This window comes from Plodia interpunctella, chromosome 27 (assembly GCF_027563975.2).
Source record: "Plodia interpunctella isolate USDA-ARS_2022_Savannah chromosome 27, ilPloInte3.2, whole genome shotgun sequence".
Taxonomy (NCBI): domain Eukaryota; kingdom Metazoa; phylum Arthropoda; class Insecta; order Lepidoptera; family Pyralidae; genus Plodia; species Plodia interpunctella.
Genome location: NC_071320.1, coordinates 3,749,441 through 3,765,003, shown reverse-complemented (window position 1 = coordinate 3,765,003; position 15,563 = coordinate 3,749,441). Strand labels below are relative to the sequence as shown.

Sequence of the window (15,563 nt, the reverse complement as noted above, 5' to 3'; positions counted from 1 at the left end):
GCACCTGATTGTAATCGGATTGATTTTTTATGACTTAACATAACGTCAACATAACGATCATGTTTCACGATAAAAGCTATTGTTGCACCAACAGTGCTTAACACATGTTGTATTTCACTACGACGGGAAACCATAGTTATTAAAATGTAGTAGTTATGACGAATGTCATGATAAGTTACATAATCTGATTATTGGTAGACAAAAGAAAATAAATTATTTAGGGATACTTAAAATATCTCGATACCCGAAGCCGCGGTAAACAGTTAGTTTCTATATATGTAAGATTTCATATTCAAAAACACAGGTTCAGAATTTCGTCCTTAGCATCATATAAAAATCAAACAATAAAGACGTAGGTCGATATAATAATACAAAATATTCGTTGTTAAGTCGTCGACCATTCTAATTACGTCATACTGTAAACTTAAATATACCGGAATTATTTATTCATTTTATGTGTTTATTGATAAATTTTCTTTAGAGAAAATTTGTCGCGACGAGATATATCTCGGCCAGTCAGCGGTCTCTCTCTTACACTCATCCTTCATTTCTCATCCTCTCAGGTCCTGTTAGAAGAGCTGGAGTACCAACCGTCAGGGTGGCTGGAGAAGACGCTGACAAAGTCCCAGGACTCGGCCGGCAAGTTCTTCTCCAAACATAGCGCGATCATGAAAGTAATCTTCCTGGCCGTGCTGAACCTTGGCGCTTGGGCGTTCTTCATAGCGAGCTATTTTCACTATTCCAATGAATTACGTAAGTTTTGTCTCTCGCTATCTTAATTTAGATTGTCTAAATATTGAAGTACTAGCTGCGCCCCGGGGCTTCGCTCGCGTGAGAATTTCGGGATACCTAAAAAGTATGTTACTTGTTACGCGTGTACCAAATGTCATAACAATCGCTCCAGTAGATTTTGCGTGAAAGAGTGACAAACATACATACCTACATACATACACACATCCTCACAAACTTTCGCATTTATAATATTACGTAAGGTAAAACAAAAATAAATTCTTATTGAATGCAGTCCACAAGGATCTGAAAGTCACATAATACGTAGAATAAAACATAGTCACTTCCCTGTGTCCCTATTCATTAGATTTTGATTCATTTTTTTTAAAGATACTGACATTTCGGAGGAAGGTTTAGGTCGGGCCGCCAGTAACATATTTAATAATTTTCTCTATATATCCATCAGATGGTAAGTGGCCACCACAGTTTAATCAACGCATTGAACACCAAGGGTGTCATACGGGCGTCGCCTACTTTGTGGCCTAGAATCTTTTGTCACACTCTTTCACCCTTCAAACCCACAATAATGCAAGCAACTGCTGTTTGACGGTGAAGGTACTCGTGCAGACGACCTTTTTACTAAGGTCTACCTCTGGTAAATCCCAATCCCAAGTAATATTATAAATGCGGAAATAAGTTTCATTTATTTATTACCTCTTCACGTGTTATCTACTCAACCAATCTTCTTGGAATTTCGCAATATACATATATTAAGTATTTAAGAGTTTTGGGGTGACTCCGGTGTATAAGGAAAGTCACAGGTAGGTCACATCACTATATCGTAGTTAATAATAAGCGGCTTATGTCTAAATAACTTGTTTTATTGTGGTTCACAAAATATATCTTAACTTAAAGACAATCCCCGAACAGCACTGGTTTCGAACTGTTTGGCGCGAAACCTCTGTCATCTCCTCCTTTTCATGACTTTGACATTTAGTGTTGCCACAAAAAAAAACTATTGTTCCCGTGGGATTCGCGAGACTTGTATTATAGGTATTAGGTATCGGTACACTATATTTGAGGGTGGCGCTAAATGCTAATAAAAAAAAAATGCAACAAAAACACTTTGGTGCATAGATAATTCGTTGATTTGATTTGCCACAGACACCAAATACAGACAAGCCTTATAATAAAAAAATAAAGTTAAACAAATTGGTGTGCTGCAGCAAGGCAAAAATACCACTCAACGAAACTTTCTGCACCTTATTAGGTACAGAAACACTGATTTTCAATTGTTGCCAACATTGCAGGTGCGAGTGCTTATCTTAAACTTAACAAGAAGATGTTATTGTGAGTTTGTAAAGTGAAAAGTAATTATAAAGTTAACTTAGCCATAAATAACCAACACTAAACTATAGTACAATAAAAAATATTTTACAACTATTTTATTCCATTTTAAATACGAAGAAATAACTGTTCCCGAGTGATTTAGCTAGTATCAAATAATTATTGATTTGATGTGTGAACAGTTGCCCCGCGTCTGGAGCTGTGTAGCGGGTTCGGCAGCCTCATAGCATTATTCACCATAATCTACTTCTTCCTCATCTACTTCCTCGTGGTGAAGAGGTTCTTTGGGAGGTGGTTCGAAAAGAAAATCTGGAATAAAGTGGAGGCGTTTTTTGGATACTTGTGGAAATATAGGTTTGTATTTTCGTTTTTAAACCCCGACGCAAAAAGAGGGCTGTCATAAGTTTGACCGCTAAGTGTGTCTGTCTGTGTACGTGGCACCGTAGCTCATCAACGGGTGAAACGATTTCCAAATTAGCTCCAAATTAGCCATTAAATAAAAAATATTTAATGGCTAATTTTTATGCGGTGGTTCTTAGATATATTTGATCAAAATCGGTTCAGCCGTTCAAAAATTGTAGCGGTAACAAACTTGTTATCATACTAGTTCCTTAGTAAATCAGTTGATAAATTTTAACAAGTTAGTTTAACTTGAATGGATTTGTTTGAAACACGCCTTTTTAATTCAATGTTGAAAATGATGCTTACATATATATTACTTATTATAAAACAAAATCCTCTGCCGCGTTCGCGATAAATTAAAAAAAACTACTGCACGTATTTTCATGACGTTTTCACCAAAAGATAGTGTGATTCCCGAGGAAGGTTTAGGTGTATAATTTACTATTTACATTTACCCGAGCGTCGCCGGGACAAGCCACTAGTAATGAGATGAAATAAATATTATTATCTTCAAAATTTTATTCTTTTGATTACTATAAGTAAAAGTGTTATAATTAGTACGTTTCTTCGCATTGTCTTAATTGTCGTGTCATTCGCATCAAAATGCCGCAATGTACTTAATTGTCGTGTCTCACTGCGAAAAGATTCGATAGTAAAACGTCATAAGCATTCCTATCGCGAATATATGTATTTATACATGTTTTTTGACCTTGGTGGCGCAGTGGTAAAGTGCTTGCTTCAGAACCGAGAGGTACCGGGTTCGATCCCCGGTCGGGTCATGATGGAAAATGATTTTTTCTGATTGGCCCGGGTCTTGGATGTTTATCTATATATGTATTTGTTATAGAATATAGTGTCGTTGAGTTGGTATCCCATAACACAAGTCTCGAACTTACTTTGGGGCTAGCTCCATCCGTGTGATGATTGTATTTAAAAAAAAACGCATTATAGTAATTTGTCACTACTCTCTGATTATCAAGTTCTAATCCCAGTAACATCGTATAAGTTACCATTAAGTTTAAGTAGCCCCAGTGGAGCTACCATGAAACTTAAACACGTTGCACGTAATTGCGTCCATACCTTAGTTTACACTTTGCGTACACTAACGGGAAGAACAACGGGACAACATGCGGACGTAAGTAACGTGTTACGTATTTCTATTTTTGTTGGTAAACCTTAGAACTTGTTTATCTGCAGTTGGTTTCGTTGGGTCTTCAGCATCTTCCTGCTGGCTGGCATCGGCGTGTTCCTGTACATCGACACGCAGGGCGCGCCCGAGCGCTTGATATCGTTGTTGGGGCTTGGGATATTACTGCTCTTGGGTAATATTCTACTTGTCAGCTTTGTATAGTCTAGCTTTTAAAACAACAGACAAATTGATATATATATACAACAGGTGTTAAACGCGCACACATACCTTTTCTAATTCCCAGACGTTTCGGAGCTTGTTACAAAGGTCCGTGGTCACTGGGCGACTGACTCAGCAAGCTACGGCGGCGACGTCTGTCCGATAGAATCTTCTTCTATCGTTGTACCTATTACGAGTATTTCTCCGCCAAGTACCGCCACAGTCGTATAATAGACAATGTGTAATTCTGTATGCGTCCCTTCATAAGATTAATACTTCGTCGATACGAAGACATCACACATATTCTTCTATATTTGGAAGACCAACGTTAATTAATCTTAATGCCGGCTCCACAATGACATCGAACATTCTGCCAAACTTTAGCCTGTATACCTTGCTGACTTTTCATTGTATTTGGTAAATAAATGCGCAAAGTTCACGCATTCGCGTCGGCGTTTCCGAGTTCGGCGACAGCTGTGGAGCTGGCATAATATTTATTTTATTTGGAAGACAGACGGACGTACTTGACGAACTAATAAATTTTATTAATGTGTTTTTGGTAAAATTTTCAAAGGTTTCGTGTTCTCGTCGAGTCCGGGCCGCGTGAAATGGCGGACGGTGACGATGGGCCTGCTCATACAGTTCGTGTTTGGATTGCTCTTCATCAGGTGGGACAGTGGACGGGTGGCCTTACAGTGCTTCTCCGACAAGGTATTATTTCAAGAATACCTTTTCCCTCACCTTCCTTAGCGACATATAAGTATAAGTATAAGTTTTATTTTCGAAAACCCAAGCCGGTACTGGCACAGCCTTTGCGATATAATAAGTTGTCAGTTTGATTCACCAAGGTAACTTGATGGGGCAAAATGAAATTATAAAATTAATTATCTAAATAATAATATCATCTAAAGTTATATGTATAGTATAAGAAATGAAATGTAATGTAAGAAACAATAATAGGCATGATTGGCCAACACTGTTCAAATGAGTTTCTTTCATCATTTCTTCTCAGCAGTAGTCGTTCCATAATTACAATAGTTTGTAGCTTGTGAGAAATTACTATTTAATATAAGTGCCTGTGAAGGTCTAATTTCTGAATAAATGATTTGAATTTGCTATCTTGTAGGGTCACACAGCCCTTGTTCCATCCCCATCCTAAAATATTCCTTATAAGTAGGATTCACAGTCGTGATCCACGCGCGTTTTCCTTGTCCCGCTTATGTCGTCACAATATCGATTTAGCACTGTCACTCTCCTTTTAACTGAACACTCCCTTCCTATACCCAGTTAGTGTCCAGAGAAGACACTATAGTGTCTTCTCTATTTTCTCGGGGAAATGGTTAAAAAGGTCCAGGAATGGAAGGAACGATCGTCTTTCTGGTGCTTGCGTCCTTATAGTATTGTAAAACTTTCAGGTAGCCACGTTCCTGTCTTACGGAGTGGAGGGAGCAGCCTTCACTTTCGGTGAACTCTTGGTCAGGCAGGAAGGCGTGTTTGCTTTCAGTGTAAGTAAATTTACCCAGGTCATGCCCAGAGATGTCTATGGTTCCAGTAACATAGGTACCTTTTCTAGGAATACTGCACTTATTTCAATTAATCGAATCCGGAATCATCTCAGAATTTTTGAATACAATAAAGCAACAAGTCCTTCATCTAAAAAAAAATTTCCTTAATTCCATGGGATGGGAATTCCGGATAGTTTTATAGGAGTTTCTTTTTGTTTTCAGAAATTCTGCGCGTTTCATTTTCGCAAAGTAGTATTAGCAGTTTATACTTCCCAGGATCAGGCCTGGGAAAATTCCCATTCCGTTTTCCGTGACCGACTTGTCAATACTGGGAGTGTTCCCGAAAAAGTGGCAAAAAACACATCACAAGTCGCCGTAAATCACGTAGAGAAAAGCTAATGTTGTCCTGTTCGAAATTGTATCTTGTTTTCGTCGTATGAAGTGTTTCACTTACTATTCATCCGGATATACTGCCTCTTTTTACTCCAACATTTCCTGGCAAATATATTTAGAATATTCGAACACTGGCTCAATATAGTAGGCTCATCGACATTTCCTTTCCAGACGCTGCCCGTGATATTCTTCTTCAGTATGCTGGTGGAAGTCCTGTTCTTCTGGGGCGCGCTGCAGTGGTTCTGCTTGAAGCTGGGCCGGCTGCTGCGCGCGGCCGCCGGCAGCACCGTGTGCGAGAGCGTCATCGCCGTCGGCAACGTGTTCCTCGGCAACGTGAGTACTTTGTTCAGGGAAGGGCCTGCCTTCTGGCGGGTTATCGGGCAAGTGGGCTGCTCAAAAACTGATATTTACCACGCGACATACACAACGCAACGAATATACAAGCCACATTAATGATCCAAGACTCTACGGACAGATGGCGCTACAGTCGACTCACGACAGAAGCTAACAAGCCTAGACCGCGCAGACAGTGCGTTTACGATTGGAAGTATATATACAACCTCCGACACAACACCGTCTGACCCCGGCGCTGCCTGGCTGAAGGTCTTCCCTGCGGCTCCCGCTACATGGCAAAAACGTCAACTTTCAATTTAAGCTATGGTATTCGTCCGAAAGACAAGATTCAAGACAGAAGACAAGACAAATTGTGTACCCTTCTAAAAACTTATTTGTGGACATATGTTCTGACCTGATGTGGAAGTCCATGTAGAAAATTATGGCTATATAGTCTTCTTCTGGCGCTGTAGTGGTTCTGCTTGAAATTGAACCAACTATTGCGCCGTCGGCAAGATTTCCTTCTTTCCGAGTGTCTTATCATGCTGCCTACTTAGTGTTCATATTGATATTATTTATTCCCCAAACAAGTGTTACAATGATCGTAATCTTAAAGTAATTAAAGTAATTGGTAGTATTAAAAACAATGATATCACTTGTGTCGGGAAAGAACCTGTATTTTATCACTAAAATAACAAAGTCACTTCCCGCTGTCTGTCTGTGCTTATGTATACTTAGATCTTTAAAACTACGCAACGGATTTTGATACTGGTTTTTTTAAAACATAGGGTGAAGAGGAAGGTTTATACTTACATGCATAATATTGCACCCGTGCATGGCCAGGGGGATTCGCTAGTATACAGTATAAACTACCTTTATTCGGAGTACTGTAACCTACATTTTTACTCGAAGTTTTTTCGCGGTGGTTCTTAAATATATTTGACTAAAATCGGTTCAGCCGTTCAAAAGTAACTATATAACTAGTGAAATGTATATTGAAAGTCGGGGTTTTTAATTTGTCTAACAAATAAACTTGTTTATTTAACGTTGCTGATGTTTCAACGGCCTTGGTCGCAGCCAGACTAAAAAACTAAGTAATGGTTGCATCCTACCGACTGCGCAATGCAACGAATGAAAGACGGAAGCTGGCTGTAGACTGATTTATTGAGCTTGACACTGACAGTTAATAACATCGTCATAAAAATACAGAAACAAGTGGCCAGTCCATGCCACAATGGTTTAGGTACAAAAGTTACTTATAGAATTAATATATAATATTTCCAGACTGAATCCCTGCTGCTGGTGAAGCCATACCTGTCCATCCTCACGCCTTCCGAGCTACACGTGCTAATGGGATCTGGATTCGCCACTGTCTCAGGTAAATCTGAAGGCTTACCAAAAACATACAAGCACATTACCGACGTCCACATTCTGTGTCTTTTTTTCCCAAATTTTCGTGTTAAATAAAGAGAGGACGTTTGAAGCGGTGGTGGTGTAATGGTTAAGACGCCTGTGGATCGAACGGTCATAGGTTTGTGTATCCTAAGCGTGCCACATGAGTTTGTATATCAATCTAACTCATGTATAATAGTTTTCATAGATCACCACTTGCTTCCGGTGAAGGAAAACATCGTGAGGAAACCGCAAACTGGTGGACTGGTTTAGTTCACCAATGTGTATGCGAATATCTGCCACTAGATGGCGGTAAGAAGTCGTAAAAGTCATGTCAGATGCCGTTAGGCGACTTGAATAAAATCTGACACCAGTGTTAGCGATAACACGCTCGATATGACGATGATGATGAGAGGACGTGTGGACGCCATGTTGTGTTTTATGTTCCGCCACGCGCCGCTTCTTCTCACATCTTTACTTTGGAATCTTTAGACTTAGCTAAAGACCATCCGCCTGTGATCGGAAGGTGCCAGGTTCGAATATGAACTTATATACCATCTGCCGCCTGCATTATTTTCATAAACCACCACTTGCTTTCAGTTTTCCTAAACATCGTGGTTTAAGTTTAAGTTTACTAGTGGTATGCGATCACTTGGTCTGGTTGGTAGTCGTAAAAGTAATGTTTATTATAAAAACGTTGCGCAGTTTCAAAGATCTAAGCGTACACCTACATGACAGCAGGAAGCGACTATGTTATACCAAAGTATTATAGATTCTGTGTATATTTTTTGTATTCCTAATTAAAGACACTTAGCAAGATAATTAGAAGCGGTGTTATTTATTATTGTATTTTATAAGAAACTAGTGTTTGCTAAGCTTCGCCCGCGTGAATTTCTACGAAAGCAGAAGCGACATGACTTTTATACACCCAAATAGTTTATGGCGATTGATTTTTGAAAAAAAAAGTAGCCATATTTAAGGTTGGTTGTTGAGGTCTTAACTACATTCATACCAAATGTCATCGAAATAGGTCCAGCGGTTTAGCAGTGAAAACGGAACAGTGGCAGAACAGGACAGACACACAGACTTTCGCATTTACAATATTGGTACATATGGATTGTATAACCTAAATACTTTTCAAGGACAATAGGTAATTACTTTTTTAATATTTTATTTGATATCTGTGATTCGCTATGATAATAAATGGATTGCTGGATACCTAGGTATTTATTATAGTGCAAACTGGGTTTTCACCTTCAATATCCATTGGTGATTGTAACATCTATTACAACTACAGCTTTTGGAAGGAAAGGTTATGACTATTGTGCCCCTTGGATTTATAATAAATTTTACAAAAATGTAAAAACATTTAGGACATGCAGTAACCATGAATTCAAAAATATTTTGATACAGAGATTAAAATCAATGGATTACGATGCAACTGAAGATTTGTTCGTAAGTGTTGTGTAACCAACTAGAATATATATTAGTGTGTGACATCGGTAGTTTATAAGTGCTTTATTATTATATAAGTTAATTAAGTTAATTGATAACTTAATTTGTGTCAACAGTGTGGGAAGTCTGAAGTCTGTAGCACAGTTTCTATCTAACACAGACTTCAGAGTTCATATTATCTGTACCTGTAATGTTATCAAAAAAATATTATTTATTATTATTATTATTAACTTTTTCAAGCCGATTCCCTCTGCTGGGTGCTGGGTATCGATCTCCTTTCATAGGTCTATGCCTGGTTCTGGGCAGGGTGATCCGGAAAGCCGGTCATAGTTTATCAGCTGCCATCAAGTCAAATTATATACTTTTATACTTTAGTCAAAGATAAAAAAATATATGGGACTTGTACGGCAGCGGGTATATAAGTGATCAATCTTGGATTCTAAAAGCGTTATTAAATACTTTTCAATGAGAGTTGTAAACAATTTTGTTTAGTATTTTTTTACAAAACAAAATTGTTTACAACTTCTTCTTCATAGTCGTATTCCTCATGGCTGAGGGGTCGTGGTCATTACGTGGAATTATACACACACACACAACAACTTTCTTGGCATTAGCAATGGAGTGGTTTGCTATTGCCTTCTCCATTTCACACACAAGTTAATAATCAACCAGTGTGCCGGTTTCCTCGCGATGTTTTCCTTCACCGGAAGCAAGTGGTGGTCGATGAAAACAACTATACACAAGTCAGATTGGTATACAAACTCATGTGGCACGAGTAGGATTCGAACCTGGGACCTTTCGATCCACAGGCGGGCGTCTTAACCATTACACCACCACCGCTTGTTTACAACTAAACTACTTAAAAACAACAATTATATAAAAACTAAATTATTTTATCAATTTTATTTAGTATATGCAATTAAATTCAATTGTATTGCAGGCAACTAGGTACTATTATTTACGTAGGTACTCTACATATAACGTTTAATTCAACGATGCATTCAAAAAAGACTCAAGTTGAAATCCTCAGACACGACTTTGTATCCAATACTATAAAGAAAACTCGTGTATCTAAAATATTGTGCCAGTAACTAGTTTTATCTCAAATATGAATCTTTAAATATCCCAAATTTTATATTTTAAAATGGTCAGGCACGATCCTGGCTGCGTATATCGGGTTTGGCGCGTCACCAGCTCACTTGGTCACGGCCAGCGTGATGTCGGCCCCCGCCGCCATCTGCTACTGCAAGCTTCTCATGCCGGAAACTAAGAGATCGCTGACTGCCGTCGACAACATACAGCCGGTGACCAGGTCAGTAGGAGACCTGATAGATCAGGCACGTAAAGCTGATAATTTAGGTCGATGCTCGACCGCCACAATTGGAAGATCTTTCCGCTCTGGCCGGGTGAGATGTTGTATGTACCTGTGTTATTTATGCATAATTTTATAAACTTCAACTGCGCGTTCTAGACTTGTCGACCGAGATTCGACTTCCAGACAACACAAGCACCAGACCCGATCGGTCCTCCCATTAGGTAGGACCATTTCAACCATAGGCAGACATGAGACGACAAAAGGAACAAAAAATCAAAAAAAGTTTTTTTCCGCTCGTTTCGACTTAGATTCTAAGGTTTGGTGTTGGTTTGCAATTCACATTTCACTATCGAGATGTCATGCAGTGAGACGCAATCAACCAACACAAATCACAGTGCGGTCACCAGTTTCTTTCGGCATTTCTTTTCAGCAGTGGTCGTTCTGAAATGCCAGTAGTTTGTAGCTTGTGAGAAATTGCTATTGTATATAAAATTTGACCTGAAAAAGTGCTTGTTAAGGTCTTATTTCTGAATAAATGATATGACTGCAAATTGAATCACAAACCCTAGAAGTTCATTGGTCTGTTCAGAGAATGAGATAGACTTTCGTCTCTTATTACACCATCCAGTTCGGACCAATCAGCACTCGCGGCCGCCACTCGAGGCGCGACGAACGGCATCGCACTGATCCTGAACATCATCGCGAACCTCGTCGCCTTCATCTCCGTCATCGCTTTCATCAACGGCGTCCTGGGCTACTGCGGAGCCATGCTCGGTTACGAAGGATTCAACCTTGAGTGGCTGTTTGGCAAGATCTTCATTCCGCTGTGTTGGGTTATGGGTGAGTTTCTGTTTATCTGTTAATCTGTGTCGTTGGATCGTAATTTAATTGTATTAGTTTTAATCGATTGCCCTTTCAGGCATGCAATATTGAACATGCAATATTTAAAGCAGACGCGACTGTGCCGGCGCTCAACTCCTCACTGCCGGCAGCCGTTGTGCGCGTGATTCTTATAGCAGATACGCGCTGCATTGCAGTACAAGTTTGATGCGCGTGTAGTTGTTTGATACACTCTTATAATGGTCTATCTCGGCATCACTGGGGTATAATTATAACCCTACTAATATTATAAATGCGTAAAGTTTGTGAGGATGTGTGTTTGTTTTGTGTTGTTGTTGTTTTTTTGATGTACGTATGTTTGTTCCACTTTCACGCAATATCTACTGGACGGATTGTTATGAAATTTGGTACACGAGTAGATTATAACCTGGAATAACACATAAGGTACCTTTTATCCCGAAATTCTTACGGGAGTGAAGCTAGAAAATTATACACCTAAATCTTCCCCAGTAACCCCACTATCCATTGGTGAAAAGCGTATACAAATCTGTCCGGCAGTTATTGAGTTTAGTTCCTGAGTAGTGACAGATAGACGCGACAGGGGACTTTTTTTTTTAAATATGTGAGTACCTACATAGCATAAATATTTTCTTGATATCCAGGGGTGCCCTGGGAAGAGTGTGAGCGCGTGGGAGCGCTGATCGGTCTGAAGACTGTGGTCAATGAGTTTGTGGCGTACCAGCGAATGGGGGAGATGAAGGCTGAAGGGTTACTGTCGGTGTGTATCGTCCTGTGAATATTAGCGAATATTTGATAGTACTTATTGACAACGACAATATTGGAAAAATAATAGTTCAAAGGAACTATTTTCGTACACAGTAAGTAACACGTTTCGTTGACACTAATGAAATAACAAAACGAAATTGAAAATTTAATTTAATAAATTTGAAATAAATGAAAATATTTGCCGTGTAAATTATTAATGACGACCCGGTGGCGCAGTGGTAAAGTTCTTGCCACTGAACCGAGAGGTCCCGGGTTCGATCCCCGGTCGGGTCATGATGGAAAAACGATCTTTTTCTGATTGGCCCGGGTCTTGGATGTTTATCTATATATGTATTTGTCATAAAATATAGTATCGTTGAGTTAGTATCCCATAACACAAGTCTCGAACTTACTTTGGGGATAGCTCAATATGTGTGGTTTGTCCTCATTTATTTATTTTATTATTTATTTATTTATTATTATACGACGCTTTAATGACAGAAGAAATAGCCGGGAACCATGGATTTAGTAACTAATTCCATGGCGAGAACACGGAACACTAACAATGTTGCCATTATATGAAAATGGTGTTGCGAGTTATATAAAATGGTTGCGTGCGTTCACTATTCAACAAACTCGCACTTGACCGGTTCTTTTTATCTTCCAGGCTCGCGCGGAGCTGATAGCGACGTACTCCCTGTGTGGGTTCACGAATCCGTCATCCGCCGCCATTATGATTGGCGCCATCTCCGCAATGGCGCCAAACCAGAGGGAGCCACTGTCCTCGGTAAGTTTTCACATCTGAATAAAGTAAATTAGCAAAAGGCAGTTTGTCGAATATCGCGCGGGGCCCTTTTTAAATCTATATTGGAATTAATAGAAATAAGTATTATTTTTATAAAAAAATATATTTCTATAACCTTGCATTCGACTAAATATGATTCGAAACAGAGTTGGTCCGTAGATGATTCGGCCCTGTGATTCAGCCCAACGTGACGCGGTACAGTTCATTCGGGAAACTAAAAAAAAACAAACGTCATTCAACCATTTTTCCCGGCAAGATAGGAAAGATTACCGGATTCGCCGATTTATAGAAAGTAATTACCTAATAAATCTTTAGGTAATATCGGTTTTCTATGTAAAATGGGAGTACATAGAAAACTAATCGTTTTCCATTAGTAAGTATTTAATCAAAAAACTGTATCAACGATTTACTTTTATTGCCTTGGTAGAAAAAACCGGCATTTTTATATAATAACAAAAACTGATTCTACCTAAATGTGTTCACTTACAGTTAGCAGTGCGGGCCTTCTTTGCTGGTTGTGGCGTGTGCTTCATGACGGCCTGTATTGCGGGTGAGATGTAATTCCATGCTCCGATAGATCGCAATCATGAAGATTTACATTCACAAAAATTCAAGTAAATCAAAACGCGCGATGTAATAGTTTTTTGTGAAGCGATAATGGCGGTAATGGCATGGGTCGTTGAATTGACGTTTGACCATTTTGTTAGTACTCTCCCGACACGACCCACTCCTGGGCAAAGGTCTCCCCATCCCTTTGCCACAAACCTCTGTCCGTTGTAGGTCACTATCAATGTCATCCCGCCATCTCCCTTCTGGCATAATAGGGACCAACACTGTTTGAATGAGTTTCTTATGGCATTTCTTCTCAGCAGTGGTCGTTCCGAAATGCTAGTAGTTTGTAGCTTTGGTAGACATCATTTAATTTAGAATATGACGTGAAAAAGTGCCTGCGAAGGCCTAATTTCTGAATAAATTATTTGATTTTGATCTCTATCTCGTCAATGAAACGCGTCATTTAAATAATCTATACACGTCGTACGTAGCACGTAATTACGTTTACACGTTATCTCTATTTTTTACACGATGTACGGGGAGCATCGTCCTGTGAATTTTTATCGTTTATAATCGTGTATGGACACGATATGGGAAAAAGAGACAGCATGAGGACGTTAGCAACGTATTTGTATGTTTCGTGGTAGGCCATTTTGTATTTTTGTTGTAACCGAAAAAATTGTGTTTGTGTAAACGAAATTGCCGTGTTTGCCATTTCTTTCGCGGTCTCCCTCTACGCCTATCACTACATAGTCGCTATCCTTTGTGACTGTGTGATGTTGATGCTGGTTTTAATAATAGATAAATGTGATTCAATGAGGGTTTAAATGTAATACTAGCTGCGCCCCGGGGCTTCGCTCCCGTGAGATTATCGGGATAAAAAGTACGCTATGTGTTATTCCAGGTTATATTCTACCCGTGTACCCAATTTCATCAGAATCCGTTCAGTAGATTTAGCGTGAAAGAGTAACAAACATACACACACACACACACATATATCCTCACAAACTTTCGCATTTATAATATTAGTAGCATTATAGAGACGGGACTAACGCATATACAAGGTGTTTGGTCAATGGTATATAAAGCCGTGACAAGGCCATACCCCGAGGGTCATATAAGTAGTATGGTGATGAAAAAAAATTTATATCTTGTAATATTTTTTTCCATACAAAAATAAAAAAAATCAATATTTATTCTTCTTTAGTGACATCCCTAATTCTAGAAAAGGACAGCAATACATGGTGTATTGCCGTCCTGCTTGACACCAGCCGCAAAGCGTCCGTTAAAACTCCTTTTAAGTTCTAGTCTCCTAGTACAAGTCAAACTCGTGCCTCAAAATGTTTCAAAAACATAGCTAACTTTCCTTTGATTGACGCCGCGGCCGGGCGCGCGCTCCCCGATATCAGACCAAACACCTTGTATATCCATTTATTGTTAAAAATCCATCTTTTTCCAGGTCTGCTGATGCCAGAAGGGTCCTTTGGATAAGACCATCACGCCAGCAAATTTAATTCTCAAGCATAGGTGCGAGGTTCATCAATTGTCACAATTTATTTCTGAAAAATTTCGATCGCTGCGTCAGCTCGTATTTTTCGACTGTGATTTTTTTGCAAATGCAGTAACAGTGCTCGAGCTTCAGAAAAAAACATTTTTATTAGTTAGACAAATTAAAAAACCGCCGACTTTTAATTTTCATTTCGCTACAACTTTTGAACGGCTGAACCGATTTTCATGAAACATGGCTAAGAACACTCGAGACAAAATTATCTGTGACACAAAAAAAAAGAATAAACAAAAATCGGTTCGTCCGTTTGGGAGCTACGACGCCACAGACACGTTAAATTTATAACACCTCTCTTTTTGCGTCGGGGGCTAAAAAATGGAGAAAACTGTAGTGAATCCCCTTGATGATGATTAATGCCCTTTATTCACACAGTAACAGTATTTTGTGATGTTCAAAATCTGCAGCCCTCCGTGGCCTGCTCAAAATAAAAACTGTACAAAATAATTGCATCTAATTGTGATATCGCTAACAAATACCTATTCGAATTGAATAATTAATAATGTTAGATTGTCGACCTCGGTGGCGCAGTGGTAAAGTGCTCGCCTCTGAACCGTGAGGTCCCGGGTTCGATCCCCGGTCGGGTCGTGATGAAAAATTTTCCATCACGACCCGACCGGGGATCGAACCCGGGACCTCACGGTTCAGAGGCGAGCACTTTACCACTGCGCCACCGAGGTCGATAATTATGACTACCGACCGGGGATCGAACCCACCTCTCGGTTCAGTGGCAAGAACTTTACCACTGCGCCACCGAGGTCTAGACTATCCGAAGGCCCTTATATTATTAGAAACACCAGTGAAAAAATTACTGTGAT

At 39.4% G+C, this 15,563-nt stretch overlaps 1 protein-coding gene across 4 annotated transcripts in view; it reads left to right on the top strand.

Moving 5' to 3' along the window:
* Window positions 1-14,873, top strand: part of LOC128681447 (uncharacterized transporter YutK-like) — a 30,822-nt gene extending 15,949 nt beyond the window's left edge. For 2 of the 4 annotated variants that reach the window (XM_053765331.1, XM_053765330.2), the window contains exons 4-16: window positions 564-753; window positions 2,259-2,430; window positions 3,676-3,800; window positions 4,401-4,537; window positions 5,242-5,331; window positions 5,896-6,057; window positions 7,342-7,435; window positions 10,057-10,216; window positions 10,848-11,059; window positions 11,722-11,837; window positions 12,492-12,611; window positions 13,119-13,179; window positions 14,641-14,873. In XM_053765331.1, the coding sequence (XP_053621306.1) occupies window positions 564-753; window positions 2,259-2,430; window positions 3,676-3,800; window positions 4,401-4,537; window positions 5,242-5,331; window positions 5,896-6,057; window positions 7,342-7,435; window positions 10,057-10,216; window positions 10,848-11,059; window positions 11,722-11,837; window positions 12,492-12,611; window positions 13,119-13,179; window positions 14,641-14,672 (1,671 nt within the window). In that variant the 3' untranslated portion in view covers window positions 14,673-14,873. Of the gene's footprint in view, window positions 1-243; window positions 263-563; window positions 754-2,258; window positions 2,431-3,675; window positions 3,801-4,400; window positions 4,538-5,241; window positions 5,332-5,895; window positions 6,058-7,341; window positions 7,436-10,056; window positions 10,217-10,847; window positions 11,060-11,721; window positions 11,838-12,491; window positions 12,612-13,118; window positions 13,180-14,640 lie in introns of those variants that run through there. The other 2 variants (XM_053765334.2, XM_053765332.2) reach the window with 2 other exon arrangements.
* The last annotated feature ends 690 nt before the right edge of the window (window positions 14,874-15,563 follow it).